At 37.5% G+C, this 22,331-nt stretch overlaps 1 protein-coding gene across 1 annotated transcript; it reads left to right on the top strand.

Moving 5' to 3' along the window:
- The first annotated feature begins 3,112 nt into the window (after window positions 1-3,112).
- Window positions 3,113-20,868, top strand: SPATA18 (spermatogenesis associated 18). Its single transcript, XM_085322746.1, has 12 exons — window positions 3,113-3,214; window positions 3,326-3,441; window positions 4,953-5,071; window positions 7,074-7,169; window positions 10,043-10,177; window positions 10,849-11,086; window positions 11,940-12,098; window positions 12,658-12,833; window positions 14,745-14,868; window positions 15,221-15,295; window positions 16,133-16,178; window positions 16,661-20,868. Exons 1-12 carry the CDS (start codon window positions 3,157-3,159, stop codon window positions 16,666-16,668), a joined length of 1,350 nt encoding a protein of 449 aa, XP_085178872.1. The 5' UTR covers window positions 3,113-3,156; the 3' UTR covers window positions 16,669-20,868.
- The last annotated feature ends 1,463 nt before the right edge of the window (window positions 20,869-22,331 follow it).

Raw genomic sequence — 22,331 nt, 5'->3', positions numbered from 1 at the left:
GCCATGGCGCCCGGGCCGCGCTGCGGTTGCCGCGGTGACGGGCGGAGCAACGGACGCCAACGGCCGGGGCCTGCGGGCGCCTGGGCGCCACCGCGCCGGCACCGCGCCGCCGGCGGGGCGGGGGTGTGTGTGTGGCGCAACGGCCGCTTCGGCTTTGGTTTATTTGCTCTGTTTTTTAGCTTCAAGTATGTGGAAACGTTGGTCAGGCCGCAGCTTTTGATGCTGAAAAGTAGCTGAACATTAACATGCCGCCCCTGCTGCCAACGGGTGCGAGGACAGGCTGAAGAGGGATGGAGCAGGGGTCTGCGGGCTGCCGAGCCCCTTCGCCACGTCTCTGCCTGTTTGCTGCCCTAGGGACAGGGTCTTTCCGCTATGGAGCGAGAAAATGGTGCACGCTGCAGGACATAGGAACAAAATCATGCCCTGTCCGTGGATGTGGAAGGCAGGTGTAGGGCRACCACAGTGGATGTGGGTACTGGGGTTTATTTAGGAACCTCCCTTCCTCTCTCCCACGTGTCACCTTCACTTGGTCTCAACTTCCTGGCCGATCGGTCACTGCTCTGGGCAGGGACCCYCCGATCTGGGGAGATGGGCAGGAAGTCCTGCGTGTTCCTGCTGTGCACCTGTTTGGATTACCAGTCTTGGATGTTACCTGCCGACGTCCCTGGGCATTTCCCACCATTCGTCTCCATACATTTTGCTGATCTTCAGGACCTTCCTCCACTTCCAGAATCTTTCCTCCWGCCAGAATTTTCACTTTCTTCTTTCTGAGACTGCTGGTTCTTTTCAGAAACATTCTTTTTGGCACCAGCTCTTTCTGGAACCACAAGTTTCTGKTTTTCCCAATCTAAATAGCCTATGCACAGAAGTACAATGTGTGATTAGCCTTCCTAATTGGTTGTTTCTGTCTCATGCCTCTTTATAAATTKCAGGACTCGGGACATGCTGCTTCTGCATAGTTCAAAATTTACAACCAGCCCATACTTACTAGCTACTGGTTGTAGCTAGCAAGTAGGAGACTTCTGATTGAGAGTTCAAAAGMTCAATTTTGGACATTCACACACACACATACACCCAATTATCTGCTGCTGGTCAGCATTCACAATGTCAGCTTTTTTTTTTCCTATGACAAGGTTCACTGAAGGTAAAGATGGGAAGCTAAGTGGTAGGTGAGCTGTAATAACTGAGAATTAGAGAGGAAGAAAAAATAGTTTTTTTGGGATAGATGGTGGGATGCCTCAGGAAAAATAACAGTAGATGGAAAGATGAAGGTGAGGCACATTCAGAAAAAATAGTGTATGGCCTGGAGAATACAGTATGAGGAAAAGGAAGTTAATACTATTCTCACATTCCTCTCACTCTTATCTAGCTTTTCAATCCTTCTCTGAAAGAAACCTGTTATAGACAAGAAAAACTACTGCAAGAGAGCACAGTTATAGAAAGCCTTCAGAAAAAGGGAAGTAGTTACAAGCAGAGAATTTCAGGTAGGGAAAAGGAAAAGGCTGGAGATGGATGTAGCAGAATGCACAGAGGATTACAAGATGATTGCAGCATAGTGGCTTTGTGAGGAGGGAGAGAGAACAGGTTGAGGAGATAGAACAGGGGAAGCAGAGAGAAGGGGTAAAATTAAAGGAAAGATAAGGGGATGAAGAGAACTGATATTTGAAAATCATATTGAAAGCTTCTGCTTAGAAACTTCATTCACAAGGTGTTCACTCCTGTGTCCCCTAACATGGAATTTGCAACCCTGGCAGTTTAGGTATGTATCACTTCAGGACACTGCTAGTTGTTTTGGTCATAAACCTGTAGCCTCTGCCATGTGCTGTAGTAGAGGAGTAATGATGCTGAGTAGAGATGCAGCTTTTTCAAGAGAAGTCTTTTTTTTTTTTTTTTTTTTTTTTTTCATTGTATCTAGAAGCTGTAGTGTCTTAACAGACAGTCAAACTTTCTGTAGGATTCATGGCAAGGCAGAATTTTAAGAAGGAGTTTGAAGGCAGCTGATAAAGAGTGCAGGACAACAGCAGAGAAAGAACAAAGCGACTCACTTGAAAATTTTGCAAATGGATGGTGAAGGTAGACATCAGGGGATGATCAAGAATGACAGCTGAGCTCTGCATAACAAATGAAGTAAGGATAGTCTTTGAGGTCTTGGGAAATGAAGACGATCAGCTTCAATCTGCTATTATAGAGAAGGACGACCTGACAGATGGGAACACCGTGGGGTGTTGCAGCAGTGTAATGTGCTGGAAAAATGCTCTTTCTGGTGGACGTTAGCAGGGTGAGATGGTTCTCCTTGAGGCCAGAGAAAAGCATGTTGCAGTAATCAAAATGCAAGGTTACTGAGGCATGGATAAGAATTTTTAGCTGCTTTGATAGCCTGTAAAAGCCATATGGAATCATTGAAGCCTGAAGACCTACAAGGAGATGTTGAAGATGATATGCAGGTTATAGGTAAAGACTGAAGAAGCAGGTACAAAGGATGTGTTTTCATGGCAGGTGCAGTAGCATCCTGGACAGATTTTAATTCCATTAATCATTTTCAGAGTTGTATTTGCTGAAAGTGATGTAATTTTGCTCTTCTGTTGTTTCCTAGGCATAATGAGGGATTTTGCCTGCTCTTCAGTAGTGTTTGTTTCATTTGGTAACTCTTAAAAATCAGCTAAAATTGCATGGAAGTTTCATGTGGCTATTGACAAAGCAAGATAATAACTTTAAATGTTTTATTTCAGCTAATATGTAAAATCCTATTTTGTACTAATATATGATTTTTCATCCAACAATCCCTTATCTTACTGTATTAAATATTTGGTGCTAAGGACATTTTTATGATCCTTCTTTGAGTCATTCTTGTGGTGATATCCTCTTTATGAATGGAGAAAGGAGTAAGTTTTGTTCTCCATGACTTAAGTGGGTGATAGAGTCCTTATGTCTAGTCTCTTTGTTAACAACATGAACCTTTTGAAGATAAATATTCTAGCTATGGTAAAGGAGGCAGTAACAAGATGTTTGAAGATGTATTTAGAAGAAAGCCTTTTATGTTATGATCATAACAGGACTCATTTTAAGTAAAAACGAGCAGGCAGATGTTTTAATACTTCTAATTTACAGATTAATTCCTGTGATCAGAATCTGAACCGATGTTGCGAAATAATAGAAATGAACTCCGCGATTCAAGGGCAGCTCTTCACAATCCTCAGTGAAACAGCTCRAGAAGGTAGATCAGTGCTTTGTTGTCTTACTCACACATTTCACACTTGTTGTCTTTTTAAACACTGGCTCTTACTTTAGGCGTTCTCACAAATTCTCAATATACGTGTTTTCTTAGGTGGACATTATGCAGGTGTGGAAACTATAAAATCTCGTCTTCTGCCATGGCTAGGGACTTGTTTTTCCAGTACGACTTCAGGAAAGCCCTTTGAAACTAATCTCTCTCTCAGTCAGGTATGTAGGAAAATGTATTTTAAGAGAATAAGTGGTACAGATTTATATCTGCAGGACAGGCTTATTACTTTCTGTTAGTAACTTCCCTCCTTGATACTGCATAATAAATTATAATTATGTCCTTGGCTGCTCATGGAGACAGCTATATTATTTCTCCCTTTCAGTTTCCATTCCCTTGAAAGAGAAATTAAAGAGGTTATTGACTTTATAGAGCTTCTGCTGTGTTGCAAAAATGAATGACAGTATGGAGTAATCTGCTTTGTAAGAGAAGCTATGTTCTTGGATGGCTTTCCTTACCTAGATAAAGAATTATGCTGGTTTACTATCTTTGATTGACAAAGATATCATAGAAGTATTTGTACCATACCTCTATTCATAAAAACCCAGCACTGTGTGAAAATACATTTATAAGCTGAAGGTATATATCAAACTCCATGCTTTTAACTGTAAGCTCTTTTTCTTTTTTGAAGAATAATGTTTGCTTAGTATCTGAGCATTATAATAATGTCCAGAAGAAGAAAAGTTCTGCTCATGCCAGTCACCACATTCCTGACCTAAAGTTTGGAGTTAATATGTACCTTTTTTTTCCCCTCTGAGTGATATTTACTGTGAGAATTGTAATAATAACAGTTTGGCAGGAAAGACAGATCCACTGTGGCTCTATGCTTGTGTTTTTTGAAAGAGAATGTGTTACCTAATGCAGACTGGCTGAAAATGCTGAAGATCTTGTGATCTGGCAGTAAGGTTTCCCTGCTCTCTGACTTCTCATTTGTAAACCTCCTTTATCAAAACTGTTCACAATTGCAGTAAAGATAAATGAAAAGTGATATCCAATGGGGTTCAGATTCCAGTGTGCTGCAGGAGTAAGATTACTTGCTTTAAGTTTTCTGACAAAAAATAAATGTAAAATTATAATGTTATTAAATGACAATCTGTACACCAATCATGGATTTGTCATTGCAGATGATATTCAAAATTTAAAGGAAAACCCACTGCCCATTTATTTATGGTAGTACCAGGCAAATCCATGGGTTGTTATAGTTGCCTGTGTAGTAGTGTGCCTTCTTGAATTACAACAGTTTCTTGATTGATTCTAATAACTTTTCTTGTAATTTTGCATGCATGAATTCACAACAGCTTTACTTAATTGGTGGCATAGTCAGTCAGAAGACTTGATTAAAAAACAACTATATAACACATCTGTAAGAACACTTTGTCAGGCTGATACACGGATGGTAAATACACATGACAGACCTTCTATATTCTCTATCATGAAGTGTATGTGAAATTAATATTTTTCCTAATGGAATTGAATTTCTTTGCTATTTTTGTGCCTAGAAAGTATTGCTAGTATATTTAGAAGGTATACAATTGCTTTTGTTTCCAGCTACTTTAGAAACATTCTTTACCGAAATGTTTAGAAATACCCGTGTCTATAATACTATACTACACTGTTGAAGGATTCTGTAAGGTAGAGCATCCAAGCAGTGTGATTTTATGTTTTGTTGTAGGATTCAGTGGAGAAAGAGAGGCAGCTGAGAAAGTTTGCCAACAGTCAAACTCTTGAACTACAAGAGCTGCAAAAAGAACTGACTTCTACTCGTCTACAGCTCAGCCATGTGCAACAAGAGTAGGAGAGCTAACTGTGATTCTTGTTTTTTTTTTCCCTTTTCAATAACAAGATATATTTTTTTCCCTTCAGTCTGAGTACAAATAGAGATTTGTAAAATTTTTCATTTCTGGCATAAAATCAGACCCTCAGAGTATATTTAGATTCTGGATTGTCTAAATTTTGAAAATGCTGATCTGCATATCCCAAGCCAGCTGTGTCCCGAGTTGGGTACAAAAGATACAGTCATACCTGCATTCACAAGTTGACTCTGTAGGTTTTGCCTTGCAGAACTGTAAAAACATGTCAGTATAGCAGGCAAGAGGGTTTTGTACAGTGCATCACCATCCATTGGAACTGCAGCTGATAGACTTGCATGCTGAGCAGACCTTGATAAAAATCAGTTGAGTAGCTCTGGACTAGCCTTTATTGAAGGACCTACAGCAGTATAATTAGCTGTGGTATGTAATTAGTATGTGAACATCTGAGAATATTGAAACCTGTGGTGGCAAGATGGAGGAAGAAAGACGTTTTCAAATATATGACTAGCACAGTTTTCGTAAAATTGTATAAACATCTTTTGTGGAACGTTGTAGTCCCAGAATGACTTAACAGCTTCAGAAACAAATCAGTGCAGTTACTGCCACTTTCAAGGACATATCAGAGGTAGCTCCAAGTGATAGACATTTTCTGATCCATTCTGTTACTATGACAACAACGAATGTTCACAGTCTTTTAGTCAATACAAAAAGTAATATAAATCATTGTTTTTAATAAGTGATTCCAGGAAAACATTAAGTTCTCAGGCTGTATTAGCAAGATATGAGCAAATAGTTTCAATAGAAAGAAAATTTCATCCTGCTTCCTATTTTTGTAAGAGTCTCCTGCTTTCCTATGAGTATCAATTATATCTCATCTTGGATGAATACAGCCATTCGAACTTTTGACTGTCCAAGAAGTCTCCCAGTCAACTCTGAGTTAAAGATCAATGCACGCCCTTGGAAAGCAAATAAAAGCACAAAAGATCTTGCAATCTCTCTGTATACATTACATATTGAAAGTGACAATACRGGACAGAGAAGGACTGGACAGTTGAGAGCATTTAGTAGGAGAGATGTTTGTTCTTTGTGTTTCAAGTGTTTTACCAGAACTAGGTAATTTTGGAAAATTAATTTCAGCTTGGAAGCTCTAATAAGCAAAGGAATTTTTTTCTGTTGACTTTTCTAACTGTGGTGAAGAGTCAGATATATATGAAGGTTGGTTTAAGGGTCAGACATTTCATCCTCTGCACCTGTATGGATTGAAGAAGATGATTTGATGAGCTGGAGAAAGGTTGAATGTTGGATGGTCAAGATAAGAAGTACAAGGAAACTTAGTTGCTATTAAAGATTGGAGTGAGTGTGTGACAAGTTGCAGTATAAGAAAAGACAGTTTGGGATTAGTTCCTATTAAGTAGTGGAAAATCAGTGGAAAAGAGTTTACACTGTTCTGGTGTGGACTGCGTTTCTTTGTGCAGTCAGGCCAGAGAGGGCAGGGAGCTGGTTGTCATTTACAAACATAGGATTCTGGAAAGAAGAGAGTTGGGAAGAGGTATTTCAAGTGTGAAAATTTCAGAAATAATCCTTCAAGATGATGAAGTATAGGGATATGGTCATGCAGTTATTGACAGGCAAATGTGCAGGTATAGAAGAAAGAGAATTAGTGTTCCAAGGTGATACCCAATTTATGGGCAGTGAAGTCAATCTGACTGCCATAAATGGTTGAAACACACGGAGAAACTGGAACTGAGCCTTCATGAAGAATAATGGAAATACTGGATTATAGGAAAATAATTTTGTTACTCCTTAGTCAGATATGACTTTTGTAAACTATTTGTGTGCTGATAGCCTGCACAAAGCCCACTGTGATTGTTTTCATGTTAAATCATCAAGGAGATGGTCTGCTGAAACAGGTCAGCTTGTTGTATTCAATTCTGTGGTGGCATATGTATCTTTGTAATGAAGGTTATTAATTTTTCTTGTAGTCTGACTGAAACCCAGTTGGCTCTTGAAGACACGAAGGCAAAATCTGCCACTACTCTTTTAGCAGCAGAARATGAAATTGTTCAGCTAAAAGCAGCGTAAGAAAAATCTAATCTTGGGGTTTTTGTGGCAATAAGTGAACATGCAGCAGCACAGTCTGTCATTTCCCTGAGGGGGATTCTGTTTATTTGTAAATGTCCCATGCTATAAAAAAAAATAGGTGCAACTCTAACATCCTTGTAGCTTTGTTTCTAACATAAATAGATTCAAGGTGAGAAGAACCCCTATCCTGGCTGAACCTGTAGTATCTTTTTTTTCTTTTATGGTAGAGGATGAGTAATCCGAAATTAGCAACTTGAGAGCATTTAAGTCCTGTAGATGATGTTAAATAAGAGAGAAACATATTCTGGAAACCATTTTGTTTGTAATTTGCTATGATGCTCTTGAAAGTAGCTGCTGTTGAATAAAAGACAGTTCAAGCACTCTAAGATGAAGTTCTTTATGAAGCTGTTTGTTTTATGCTAGTTTTGTCAAATCCTTTTACCTGTCTGTAGAGAAGTGGTCATGATTATTGGTAATGTTGATGTCTCTTTGCAAATGTTCTTTTGAGCTTCTAAGTGTATTGATCTCATCTGAGAAGTTAATCTGGATCAGTATAATAGTGCAGCTGAGGGACCTTCCTTTCCATTTCAATACAACGGTCCTTAAAAATAATTCTTTGTGAATGGACCTAGAAATATTCAAGAGGCAGTACTAATTCTTCACTGTTACAAAATGTAGCCCAGGTCGTCTTTTTATTATTTTGTCAGAAAAAGAGTATGAAGGTAGCCAGAATTCCTTCCAATAGCATGTAGATTCTTGTGATAACTGACGTTTCAACAAAAGAAATATAGTCAGGCTTGTTTTTTTATTTTATTTTTTTAAAATGCAGCTTTTTAGTTAAATAAAGCTGCTGTGCTTCTTGAAAATGAAGGACACCGAACTTTCCTACTTACACTATAGGAAAGGCTGTGACTGTCCATGAGTTTGTTTTCTTTCAGGGCAATTAAGTGGATGGACTACTCCTGATAAAAATGAGCAAACAAAACCTGCACAAGCCATTAGAGCTTCAGCTACCTCTACCAAGTTAAATATCACTTGTTGGATGTTTATTGTCGCTTCTAGGATAGTACTGATCACTTTGAACTTTAGCTTTTTAGATGGATTCCTAGATCCTAAATGCATGTCTATGTAAGATGGGCTCCTTCAATTTGTTGGGATAAAAGTACCTCATGCAACTCCTTGGTTCTTATATAAATAACCTGACTTTTGTCTTCCAGTTAAGAACAGTTAGTTGGGAATAGCCTCTCATGTTTCCCATACATAGGTCTCAGGCAAGTGGTGCAGAAATTTATGCTACCATATGTGTACTAAAGACAAAGAAGAAAACATTCCTGTCTTCCCATGAATGCAGGAATTCTGTAACCCCCACATACATATGTTTCATGTTCACCCTCAGTTTAGTTGGCATGATACCTTTGTACCTTCTATTTGAGTCTTTTACTTTTGATTGAAGCGAAGGTGCTATTGTTCCTGTTCTGTGAATCTTTTTACCTAAGATTGAAGCCTTTTAGCTGAGTAGGATCAGATTTGCCTTGTCTTTTCCTACCTGTTGAAACCAGAGCCTTTCTAAAAATAGAGAAGTTGAGGTCAGGACTGATCTCTGTCACACTTCAGGYGGGATATTTTTGCCTAAAGAACAATTTGCCAGGAATATCCTTTGCATTTTTGTCTGTCAGCTTGGTTCCTGAGATTTTTAGAATAGCTGATGATGTTCCTCATGTCTATAGTCTGTCTTGCACACTTCAACCAATGTTTTGCAAGCCATCTCAGTCTCCTGGGCTGCTAGAGCTAAAGTAGTCTAGCCTCAGTATAATTAACTCCCATAAGCAGCACAAGTTTTCATTATATTAAGGTATTCATTGTAAGAGGATTTAGCTATTTGCTGCAGAATTATGGAGTGCCCCCTCTGGGTTGTACATCAATATAGAATATTTTAATGAACACTGATCAACATTTAAACAGTAATGGGAAATTTTTAAGAGGAAAATGATGAAAAATAGCGTACTAAATACAGAAAAAAAAAATATTCTTATAAGTCACCTAAAGAAACGGTTCATCTTATTAGTACTCTTATAAATGGAAGTTTACTTCTAGAGTGTTTAGACTCTTCCTAAAAGTGGTCAAACTAAGCAAAGCTGGACAACTCACTTTGAAGAAAGTTATGTCATGAGAACTTTTTTTTTCTTGGACTTCAGTAAGGAGGACCTCATATACAGATTGGCAGAAAGACATTTTGATAAACATGATTGCATTAATGCCAGCCAGTGTGGTAGCTTGAATCAGTTATGTGAGGAGACTCGAGTGTCTCTGTCACAGGAGGCTCTTAAGAATAGATTAAATAGGCATCTGGTGAGAATGATGTAGGTGGAGTTGTGCTTGCCTTGAATTTCAGTGTAATCTGACTGAACAAGTCAGGTCTAGTCTGAGGAATGGGGGAACTGTGAGGGGCTTTATTCCTAGCAAATTATTTTAAACTGGAGATAGTAGTTGGGTTATTTTTCCAAGCAGCATTAAGCAGGTAGTTGATGCTCATTCTGAAAGCTGTTGTATTTTCTCCTAAGGAACTGTTTGGTGTAAGACATTTAATCAGACAGTAATTTGTAAGTGTTTCTGTCTCAAAATTGTTTTTTCCTTTTATTTTTCTTAGAAGGAAAAAAATATGCATTTTTAATGGTAAATTTTCTTAAGTTTGTGAATTACTATAGAACTTCGGATGAATAATGAAAGATTTCCCTACATTTCAGCATAAGGAGTCTGACTTGCTCAATATTTCTTCTGTTGCTTTTTTTTGGTGATAAGGATTAACTTGATAGATGGTTTGCATTGGTAGAAAGACACCTTGTGACTAACTTTATTCTGTGTGGTTAAGTCTGAAGGCTTCCCATGCTCAGGAGGAGAATGCTCTGAGGAATTTAAATCGTCTGAATGACTATGAGCAACAGATTCAAATACTGAGGGATGAGATTTCTATCCTGGATGCTCAAAAATCTGTTCTGCAAAGCAGGTAGGGGTGTAAATCAGAGAAGTTACTGAATCGAAGAAATAACTGAAGTTAGGCAGCGTGAACTCCCTCCTCATTTTAAGTTGAAGGGTAAACAAAACTAAGCATTTGCACTTTGTTATTTATTAAGGAACATAAACTCTTTAATATAGTGCCCAAATGTGTTCATGTCACCATGTTAGGCTGTTATGTTGAGTTTCTGGCAAAATAGCAAAGAGAACAGCTTTACAAAATACACAGAGAGCAATAATACAGAATAAAACCAGATGGTTAGTTTTTGTTTATAAGCTCCCTTTGAACATTGTACTGTTACAGGGCAGAACTTGTTTTTACATTCTGATTTGTTTGACTTTAAAACTCTGCACTGGTACTGGAGGAGGAACAAATCTCTAAAGTTTTACTAGTTAAAAGTATGCTTCACTGAAACACAGTGCTTAGCTGCACAAATTATTTTAATTTTATGCTTCAGCATTTAGTCCATAAAATGTAATGACACAAATGCTTTCATAATAAGCTAACCACTATTGTGGCTGCAACTTTACTTCTTTAATTAGATTGACTCAATATCTCAGCCAACTCTGGTGATAATAAAGTTGGCACAAAACTCTGTGCAACAGGCCAAGGCATCTGAGGATAGCGAAGTGACTTCATGCTTCTTTGCATGTCTCTTGTAGACTTGCACGGAGCCGCTCTCCTTCCCCACGACACAGTCAGAGTAGATCACCTAGTCCACTTCCCCTGAGGAGCTGCTCACCTGGCCGAGCCAGGCTTACAAATGCTTCGCGTCATGCCTACCTGGTGGCTCGCTTCGGTGACATTTATGCTCAAGAACGCTTGGATGCAGAGACCCTTCTGAGGACATACATCAGCGATATGGAGATGGTGCAGAGGATAATATACATTGCAGCTGTGGTATGAAAATTAGACTAGACTCTCAGTTTAATGTCCTTTTCACATTTTTTTCTGAAGCATGATACTCTTGTCCAAACACTAGAACAAGGTCACTAATCTGCAGTACTGGTGCTAACAGGGGCACATAGGAAGATTTTGAATGGCCTTAAAAGGTAGATGGTTTCTGCACTAGACAACACTGCTTCACTTAAATGCTTTTGGAAAGATTGTATTTTAGAAAGATAAAAGTCGTAAAAGTCTTTCAATATCATGCTTCACCATTACCTGTAGATATGTTTTCCAGTTTTCTTGGGTACCTTGAAAATACCTAGATACCTCACATTTACCATAAGCTCAGTCTGCAAAAATTGTTTTCATTTTTCTGTGCTTAATTTTTCCTGTAAAATTGATGTAGTACGTACCTGTGTCAGAGAGGCAGCATATCTCTTAGTGTATGTGATCCCAGTCACAGCATTTCCACAATTGTCAGTCAATTTACATCCTCTAAGTACAATTTTCTTGCCAACAGAAAAGAGGTACTACTGTCAGATAAGTTAGGCTGTGACATAAAATACTCGTTATTAAACTCTTTCCTTGGTGTCTTTGAATGTGGTTCTGTTGCTTCTCTGTGTGTGTGATGGTATCTTACAGAAAAACAGAAGGTTAGGTGGGAAGCATTTTAATTCTGTCTTAAAATAAATCACATTTGGCTTAATCTGAGAAATCCTCTCTATTTTTAACTTTCTATTCTACAGCAGTATTCTGTCTTCTTCCTTACAACAATTACACGGAGTTACATTCATCCTTTCAGATCTTTGATAGAAATCTAATCTCAGTCTTCTGGATTTAACTGATTTTTTTTTTTTATTTGCAGGAATCTTTTCATGCAGCAAAGATGGCCTACAGGCATTTCAAAATGCGTGTAAGAAAAACTCTGTCTCTAGGTCACTCAGGGCCTGAGTCACTTGAAGACACTGTCCTGGATTATATAGTTCGCCATGAGGATCTGTATGATGTTCAAGCCAGCGTCAATGTAAGTCAAGGGCTGTGGGGGAGTGATGTGTTGATCTATTTCAACATCTAATGAATTCAGAGTGTATGAACTAGAAATTCTCTGTGACCTGAAGCGGGAAGAGAAGTTTATCACATGGGTTTTTGTCCTGTGGCAGTTGTTTTCCAAAATAATATTGCAGTATGGCCTAGTTACTGTGTTTTATTTGTCTGTGACAATGATGTGTCTCTCTGCTCTGACTCTGTTGGCAAGATACAGGCTAACTATAGTTAAGCAAAAAAATTTATGCTAAATTGTATTATTTTTCTTAAATCTGTACTCTACTGAAAAATTGCATTCTCCTCCTAAGAGTGATGCCAGTGACATGGCTGATGCTTCACTTCTGAACATAACACCATGTTCCCTCTGGAGCTAATATTTTCTGAAATAGCCTAACTACAATGTTTCTGGAAGCCTTTTATTATAATGATTTTTTTAAATGTAGAAAGCTGAGAGGCATAATTTGGAGGAATTTCAATACTTGCGCATGAGTAAAAGTGTTAGTGAGCTCAAATTTCTCACATATTGTATTTATTTTCAGGAAGTAATTYGTTCCATGAACATCAACCCAAAGATTTCATTCCCACCAGAAATTGATTTCATTGTGATCAGCAGTTTGATTCGAGAGTTGTGCCGTGTGGCGTTTTCAATGCAGACGCTGATTCCTCCTCTTGATATTGCTTTTGGTACAGATGGAGAACTTTTCAATGAGACCAAGTAAGAATTCCTTTCTGTGGACTCTTATTGTAAAAAATCAGAGATGGAAAAAATCCATCAAGTTGCATAGCCCACTTCTTTCCTAATTACTGTAAAGGTTTAAGATTGATGGTAAACTTTAATGTAGGGCAAAAATTCCTGGTCTGTAATGAATTCAGTATGTCTTTAAGGTTTATGATACTGTATAATTGCCAGGATGTAGTCCAGTGTTAGTAGCTTTTTTTTTTTTTTAATCAGCAGGGGAGCAATTTTCTGTATAAATCAGGCTCTTCTACATATTTAATTTATCCTTTAATAGGTAAAATAACATCGTTTTTCCTTTCTCTGCTTAGTCTCTCTGCCTCCAGTGTTTATAAAATGCCTTCATCTTTGTTACTGTGTTCTTGCCCATTTGATAGAAGTCATGTTTATGGAGATCTGGCAGTTGGTGCCTGATATTAGGATCCTCAACATGTGTGCTCTGACCTTCAGGCTGTGACTGCCGTACGACATATGGATCTTAATACACCACTGTCTCTTCTGATTTGGAGTTGAGCAAAATGCAGAATGCCTCTTAGAAATGGATTTTTTTTAATAAGAAAAAATGCACGCCATAGCATAGTTCTATTTTTCTAGGCTCAGGGCTGGCTGCTGTGTGAGCTGGTAGAGAACTGCAGGGTACTTCACAAATCTTCAGGAAAGCTAATGGGAGTGATAGCTCCAAAGAAACTTGCTCTCAAAAGTAGGAAAAGCCACAGCAATAAAGAGGTTTATAATAATAATTTAAAATAAAATGAACCAGATGAAGGAAGAGCTTGAGACAGCAAGGAGAGAAATAGAAAGGCAGAAGTAGTCCTTCAACAGGAGAGTGCAGAGTCATACATGACTAGTTAATGGTCCTGTCCTAGTACTGGACAGTTAGCTATTTGACATCCAAAGCTATTGGCTGAATTAAAAAGGCAGAAATGCTGCAGTATGACCTTAGGATACTTGGTCTACTTGATGTGTGTGACCTTCAAAAAATGTATGTACGTATTGCTGTGGGAAATATATGTTTATATGTTTCATAGATATGTATATGTGTGGTATAAATATGTGTGCTATATGTGCTACAGGAATATGGAGCAAAATCTGTAGAAATTTAAATGGCTGTTGACTATATGGGGCACCATTCTATAAAAGGGCTGACCAAACGTTACTGCATCTTCTGTCTTCCTCCATGCAGAGTTATATGGCTATTTGTTTACAAGATTGTTTTATAATCTATACATTTTTTTATATCAGTTATTTGGTATTTATTTTGAATACCAGGTATCTGTAAAACCAGACATGTAATATTCAGCCAATTTTGCAGACTTAGGAAGGTAATATATATCTGCTATATTAATAAAGTTCTTTAGAATATTTTTTTCTCAGCTTAAAAGTCACTATTTTATTACCTGTATCTCAGAAGCTTGCTAATACAACTGTCTCATGGATCATAAGATACCAGGATGCAACTTCATAGTCAAAATTGAATGTTTCTGTAATATCCTTTATAGTGATCTTGTTTTGGCAAGATATTTCATGAAGATAGGAAGACTATGATTGCTAAAACACTGATAAGGAGTTTTGGTCTCAGTAGACCCAAGGATCCTGACTTGTATGTAGGCTATACAGGATCATAGCCTAGTAGTCATCTGAAGCGTGAGATGGTTATATCAAGGTGTCTCTGAGTATAAGTGGACAGTATGCTGTGCTAAGAGTTTGTCTTAACAATGTGTTCCTTTGATATGCATTCTTAAAGAAAACTTATTTTAGTGATATGGAAATATTGTCAAGAAAGCTGTATGTGAGCTGTAACTAATATTCTGCTTTTGGCAGCCTTGGTGACTTGAAGCATTGTGTTTATCTTTTGGCATTTACTTGTGGACATGTCATGTCTTTGAACAGGTACCGTCGTAGCTTTGACTCTGATTTCACAGCTCCCTTGGTGGCCTATCATGTGTGGCCTGCTCTGATTGAAAATGATGTTGTAATTGTGAAGGGAGAGGCAGTTACAAAAAGAGGAGCTCTGGTAGGTACTTCTGTTAAGGAATGTGTTAAGCGAAGTCATCAGATTTAAACTTTCTATTTACAAATTTAAAATGATACATTCGTGATTGCTCCCAGTCTGGCTGGAGTTGTGCATATCAAACATCAGATTTCAGATCCTTATCCTGCATTTAGTTTTACACAGATGTATAGTCCCATTTGCCTTCCTGTCTTCATCATGCAGTAAAGATGTGTGATTGTTGGCAGAGCCTTTATTAGGCAGAAAGTCAACCCTTTTTGTCTTCAAGCCTTGTCTCCAGCACAGCAAGGCTGCTTACAGAGTCTGTCTTTAATAGTCTCTCTCAAAAGAGGTTTGCTAATCTTTTCTCTCGTAGTGGTCTCACAGAAGCAGAAGTCGAAGCAGAAGCCACAGCCGCAGCCGTAGCACGAGTCCTCTTCGATCTCATTGTGTAAGCCCCAGCTGAAAGCYGGTAGTATAAACAGCATCTAGAATTTTAAACTCAGAACATGGGCAATCCTTTAATAATACTGACCTGCTACAAATACCTGCGTATTTTAATATTGGAAATAGATGGCTTTATTTGGAATGAGGTGAAGCTGACCTGGCAGATTGCATTGTGTAATTGTCAGTAGAGAAATTGTATGAGAAACAGATCATCATTAAACTCACAGAAGTGCCAGTTAATTGTGGATCTCACAATACTTTCCCATTTGAAGTCTACTCTGTCTTTCTGTATAGCTGCCTACTCCCTGTGGCTTCAATACTCTTCTAAATAATGAATTGAACCATCTGGAAGTGTTTTAGGCATCTTGCAGTACATATAAATAGCACATGGGCCTTGCCTCCTTGAATTAGTAATCTAAGTTTACTCTGCGCTGCCTCAAAGGAACAGGAAATCAGTGTGGGGTGGGCAGGAGAGGAAGAACTAAAGTGATACAAGTAAGATAAAATGTGAAACCTCAGCAGAGTTCTGCATATAGCTACACAGTATTTTAAATTCTCTCAGCAATTTTTCTGATATATTTTTCTGATTGTTTACTCATATTATTAATTTGAAATAAGTAACCTCAATTTAAAATGTGAATATTATTGAAAATGTGAGATGCTCTTGGTAAAACACAGGGTGTAAAAGAGGTGAACAAAACTTTTTGAATTTGACTTTCTAACAGTGGAGTTTCACTGATMCAGTAACGTGCAAATTTTCTGAATATTGATTTGCCCATGGTGCCTTTTTTGAGTGCAGTTCTTCAGTGAAACTAAATTCCCATTTCTGTTCGTCTTGCAGTTAACTCGAAGCYGCAGTTCTTCACCATTAAGGACCGGAAGCCCAAGTAAGTGGGCATGCTCAGTTCATAATGACTCATGGTTTTCACAGTAAGTCCTTGAGAGACTGAGCAGAGATGAAATAACATGCTGAAGGTCTTTGTCTCTAACATGCTTGTCCAAGTTCTGTTTTTAAATTGCGTAGCCCTTTCCTTTTCTCTGTATGGAAAAGGGCTGAGATTTCTCACATGGTGAAAAGGAAGCTCTCTTCCCTATTCAGACCACTGTCACGTGTTCTGTTGCTGGTGGTTGCTTTTATACCATGACCAGTTSTATGGCAAGTAAAACTTACTGTCTTTCCCACAGGAGAGCCAGCTAGCTGCATGCYTACTGGCTCCATACTTTTCAAAATCCAAAGAGAGAGCTAAAGAGATGGWGAGGGTGAAGTAGGGTTTTTAAACAGTAGGAGGGTGTGCCCATCTTGAAGCTACATCAATTTACAAGTTCAGAAAAAAAAAGTTTTACTGAAATGTGTATTTTTTTCCAATAGGGCTTTAGGTTAACTGGATGTTTGTGATTCATTACATCTGGATCAGTCAACTTCAATGGTGCCTTCTCCTCTTCCATGAGTACCTCAGATCTCACAATAATGTGAATGGCAGTTGTTTGTCGCTCCAAATGGAGGGTTATATGTTGTTTTTGCTTAGTGTGTTTTTATAATTATAGAAGGTTTATTTATAATTTTTAAAAATTAATTCAACTCTTTTGATAAAAAAAAAAAACTAAAACAATAAGGTGCATGTAATACATGATCATACTCATTTGGCAAAGTTTACAGAGCTCTGAGGAACACATGCTGTAACGTTGTAGCTATAGATAGAGCAATTGCATCTAGAATGTTTTCCCCAGATACCAAATGATGCAGCTCATCTTGATAGGATGTTTAATATAACTAAAACTGTAAGCATTACAGATGTTAAGATTAGCTATTACTTGAAAACAATTTCATTAAATGGTGCTTATTTACAATTTTAGGAAACAGCACTAATCTCAGGATGTGTGAATCTCACACAGAATCATTTAAGTATCTCCTTGCAATAATCTGAATTTTCTAACTACGATGCAGAGGTCACACAGAGCAATCATAAATTACCAGTATTTTATCAAACCTTAGGACTTTATTCGTGTCTTTTATGACGGCGGACTGCCAGCTGTTTGCTTTTAACAAAGCAGTAACAGTCCTTGTTAAATTCATTGTTACTCAAGAAATGAATATCACAAAGATATGTAATTTGGACCTTAAAATGTTTTGAAAGTGTGTCACTGACTATTTGCAGGCCTGAAATATCTAAGCCTAACTTAAGGTGACCTAATTATTCAGTATCACTTTTAATGGACTTCACACCAGACTATTAGATTAGTAATTCTTGTGAATGCAGACACAAAACCCTGGCCCTTATCATTTATTGTGGGTATTTATCACACCGTAAATATAAAAATGGAAGAGCTGAAAAGGTTTTCTGATATTTTAAATATTTTTTTGTTTCACTTTTAAAAGTTGATTTTAATATCAGCATTTCTGATTCTAAGAGAACTGACACTGTCTTTCTCTTTGAACCTCATCTGTAGGGCCAGCCTTAAATACAAGCCACACAAGTGACTGTTTGAGGTCTTGCGCTTTTACATAGGAACGTAGGATTTGTCACAATGGATCTGACCTTTAATTCACCAAGTCCACTGTCTCATTCCAGTCAATTCGTGATGCTTCAAAGGAATGTGGAAATTTCCCCAAATTCATCTCTGCAATTCTGGAATATAAACAATCAGAGAGAGGAAAAATTCCTTTCTGCCTCCTGTGTCTTGGAACATGATGTTTCATTACTATTGCTTTAACAAAATGAACAAATACATATTTTATTAGTTCTGAAATTATTACCTCTTAAAACTAAGTTACTTGAACAAAATCTGTGATCCCTTTCCAGGGATCTTGAGCTGAATATGAATTTACATATCCATTCTCTTTCTCTTTGCTTCTTGTATGGTTTAAGGCTTTGGCACAAGGCTCTACAAAGATCAGGATCAGATTTCAGGCAGACTTTAGTCCCCAAGAGCCATGGAACAACAGAGAAACTAGTTCAACAGGTGTATTTTTGTTGGCTTTAGGCCTGTTAGTCACCAGAGCAAAATGAGGTCCTGTACATGGAGCATCATTCACAGGGCTACTATGAATGAACTAAGGGGACACAAATGAAAGGAGCACGCGTGTATGTGGTATGATTTCTTCTTGTCTAAGAAAGTCTAAGGAAATGCAAAGCAGTCTGTTTCCTTTCTTGAGAACCTCATAGTTTGTCACAGCTATGGATCTGTGTTTGTGATAAGCTTGCATGTATCTATGTTGATCTCATGACCAAAGCACCACAATTTTGGAGAAACTGAGCACCTGCAGCCTGTACTGCAACCAAGGGTAATTAGATGTCTTGAGTATGAGTTTGAGCAGCAAAATGAAGACTTTCTCAGAATCTCATAATTACCAAGGGCTGAAGAGATGCATTTTTTTTTATTAGATATTTTGACTTCTACATGTATTTACCAATACATGTCTGGTTTTTTTAATTATCTTGAGGTGAAATCAGTTTCCATACCAACTGTAAGAAAACTAAATCAAGAAAGTATGTTTTTCTTGAAAAGCATGAGATACTGGGTAGACCCAGATTCATACACCTATAGTGCCATTAGGAACTAGTGTTCCCCAAAATCTAAAAATGCAGTGCAAGACAGATTAACAGTGCTTGGGGACCATCTCACCATGTTCAGCAGCAGGTTATCTAGTAGTCTCAAAGCAGAAGAGGAAGCTAGTGGACTGTCAGACAATGACTTGTTTTTGCAGTGAGAAAATAGTGTAATTTCTTGCATTAATGTTTCAGAACTGACCATTTTCAGCAAAATAAGAAGACAGTCCTCAACTGTCTTAATTCGTTCGTTAAACAATTCTTACCCTTTACTCAGTTGTATTCTGCGGCCAGTAGTCTTTTTATAGGAATATAAATGTTTTACACTAGTTACCTGCACAGCTTATTTATAGCCAATTAAATCCATAGGCCAGACAGAGGATTGCTTTTAATGTCAAGTCAGACGTTAGTAGCTGCTGTGCTTCTTTTCATCTACATGACACCAGTGTAGAGTGTACAAACCAATAAAGATCAGTCTATACAATTGTATGGAATTAACTGTAAAATATAAAAGAGTTTTATAAAAAGGGATTCCTGTAACTGCTTGCTGGATTCGGTGAATGGAACATGAATGTGAAATTGATGATTTGATACTTTAGTAAGACTTTTAAATATGTTAAGTGAGATCAATTGTTTCTCTCCCCTGCCCTAAACCACAAGCCTGAATAATGCTACACTTTTAAATACAGCAAAGTAGAATCAGTACAATACAACAAAGTAAAGTCAGTACCGTAAGGGTGGACTCTTAGAAGTGACCAAAACAAAAATCAGCAGGTTTTATATAYACAAGAAAACTATAGGACAGTATTACTCATGATCAAAGTGATCATACTAGGGAAAAGAAGGCTATGTTTTGAACTAATTTAAAATCTTCAGAGATGCATTGATGGAAGCGAGACTGCACATGATGTAAAAAAGCACCACCACTGGGCCAAGTATTCATGTAGGGCAGCACACGTTTGCAAGGGCTTTTGTGACTGCTGAAGAATTTCATCTGCACATCATCTCTCTGAAGTCTGATTATGTGTGGCTCAACCCAAAGGTTATCCCTGAGTCAGTTTAAACTTGTGGATGTTTTATTACCCATTTTTGGGAAACTAGGTGGCATCAAAATATCTTCAGTCTTCCTTCTTCAATGTTTGCAACTGAATATTATAAAGTACAGACTGTCATGTGCAGTTAGCTCAGCAATTTGCTGTTGGTATCTGCTAAAATTCCTACTGCAGAATGAATATTTGAATTCAGAAACTATCATGTTAGATTATCCCAAAATATTACTAGGAAAGAGAAAGTTAGGGGAAGGAGGCTGGTGGAGCCCTCCCATTTGCTCTGGGTAGCCATGAACTGTATTGTTGAGTTAGTGTTGCAGGAGGCTCTGGAGATGAACACGTTTGTGGTAAGTTAATGCAAAAATACTCTACAGCTGAGAGAAAGCAAATGGGAAGGCAAAAAAAATTATTGAAGTGCTCCCTGGAAAACACATATCCATACATCCCCTGGGATTTGTGCCTTTGAAGTTTACTTTTATACTGCATATATGTACTGCAAAAGTTTATTATGCTATAAAAGTGCCATCAGAATTAAATATTGTTCTTCAGCTTTCTGTAACATTTGTAAGCTATTTATGATTAATTAGACAATTKTCTTACTGTAGCTTTAAATAGTCTAGCTTTGCACTGAAGAAATGGAAAACTTTGTCATGGCTTGCAGCTATATGAGTGTGTTGTGTTCAGATTTAAACTTTTAAGTTTCAGGACAGCTCTATTTCTTTTAGTCATACACCATACAAATCAGTTATACTAAACAAAAGTGTATGTATTTCATTTTATGACTGAAAAGTTGGAAACAGGTTTTCTGGTAGTTTAAAACACATGCAAAGGAGTATGTCAAGATCTTAATGATGGACATGTGTGTTGCTTATGTGGAAGGTATACTGTTGACTCAATAAGCAGAGCAATAACTTAGAGCACATGTCATTGTGCTTCTAAAAGGCAAAAGTATGAACAAAAATAAAATTCATAAACCAGAAGTGGATGGTATTTTTTAAATTTTCTCATGGCTTTGCAACATTCCTGCCTTACAGAAACAGGTAATAGAGCTCTTGATGAAATATTAGCTGTTTGAAAGTAAAATTGTCAGCATGAAGATGCTGTTTAACACTGTTAGTACCACTTCCTGTGAAATTGCTGTTCTTAAACAGTTTCAGCCCAAGTAAGAGAGCATTTTAAGCTAATTCTTTCTTTTCACAATAGCCAGCATTCTGCCTTTTACATGAGAGGAATATAATCTATTACATACAGCAGATACAACACTTATTTATGTTTGTAAATTGCCTTCAGGACCTTCAGTGAAAACCCATGTGATAAATGCACACACAAAACAGCATGGACAAGATGAGCATTTATTATTTGGAAGCATCAACCATTTCATCTAATGATCATTCATGTAATTTGTGCCTCATGACTGACTGATTCTCATTTTAGTTAATAAAATACTTGGGGCTTTTAAAAAAAGTTGCAAGTATTTTTTAGTTATATGATAGGTGTCTTTGAAAAGTGAGGTAAAGTATAATTCTGAGTGAAAAAATCAGGCAAAATGTTGCAGTTTTGGAAAATAATAAGATTTACTGTAAAAAATGACTAAGTATTAAACCAGCTTTAAAATGTATTACAGTTATACAGGTTTCACAGTAAGCAGCTCACAACAAAGATTTATCATAGTCAGATGTAGCACAAAGGTAAAATTTAAGGGCTATTTTATCAAATTTCTCTCTGTTTTTTAGGGCTGGGCTTTATAACTATTCTCAAGGTGACTTACTCTTGTCATAATACTACATTTAGTGAGTACTGTGTAGACAGACTTCTTTTTACCAATGCTTTATACATACATTTACTTGGTTTTATGTGTCAATCAGAAATTGGGTATTCTTCAAAAGCACTTTACAAAGTGCAAACAAGTGAATGATTGGTATTCAGGCTGGGAGGCAAGTAGCTTAGGTGAGGGAATATGAAGTATTAGCTGGTTCAGTGCAAAGTTGTCCCCAAGGCACATTATGACTGCCTTTGACTTTACCTGAACATCACACCTTTGCTCAGAAAATGAAACTTAATTACTTCTACGTGCAGCTGTAACTTGGGCAGAAATCTACTTAACTAAAAGCAGATACAGATAGAGCTGTGCCGGTCCTTTATTGTATGAATACAACTGTATTTTCCTTTCCAGTCAGTGTGTGGTATATTGCTTGACCTGAAGAGTTTGTGGTTTAAATGAGGTACTGGCTATAATAACTGTTTCAGTTATTATATCAATGAAATGCATATGAAAATCTGAATTTAACCATTTTCACTGATTAATACCACTCAGTACCGTATGTTTTTCTCCCCTAGACTGGAATTTCAGGGATGACTGACTACAGTCTAAATAACCTGTCCTTTTCAATTAGTCTGCATAAACATCAAGAATTCTTGGACCATACTTTAAACTAGTACCTCA

Source organism: Rhea americana, unplaced genomic scaffold, assembly GCF_003343005.1.
Source record: "Rhea americana isolate MKP2758 unplaced genomic scaffold, rheAme1 scaffold_8, whole genome shotgun sequence".
NCBI lineage: Eukaryota > Metazoa > Chordata > Aves > Rheiformes > Rheidae > Rhea > Rhea americana.
This window is presented reverse-complemented; position numbering and strand designations above follow the sequence as displayed.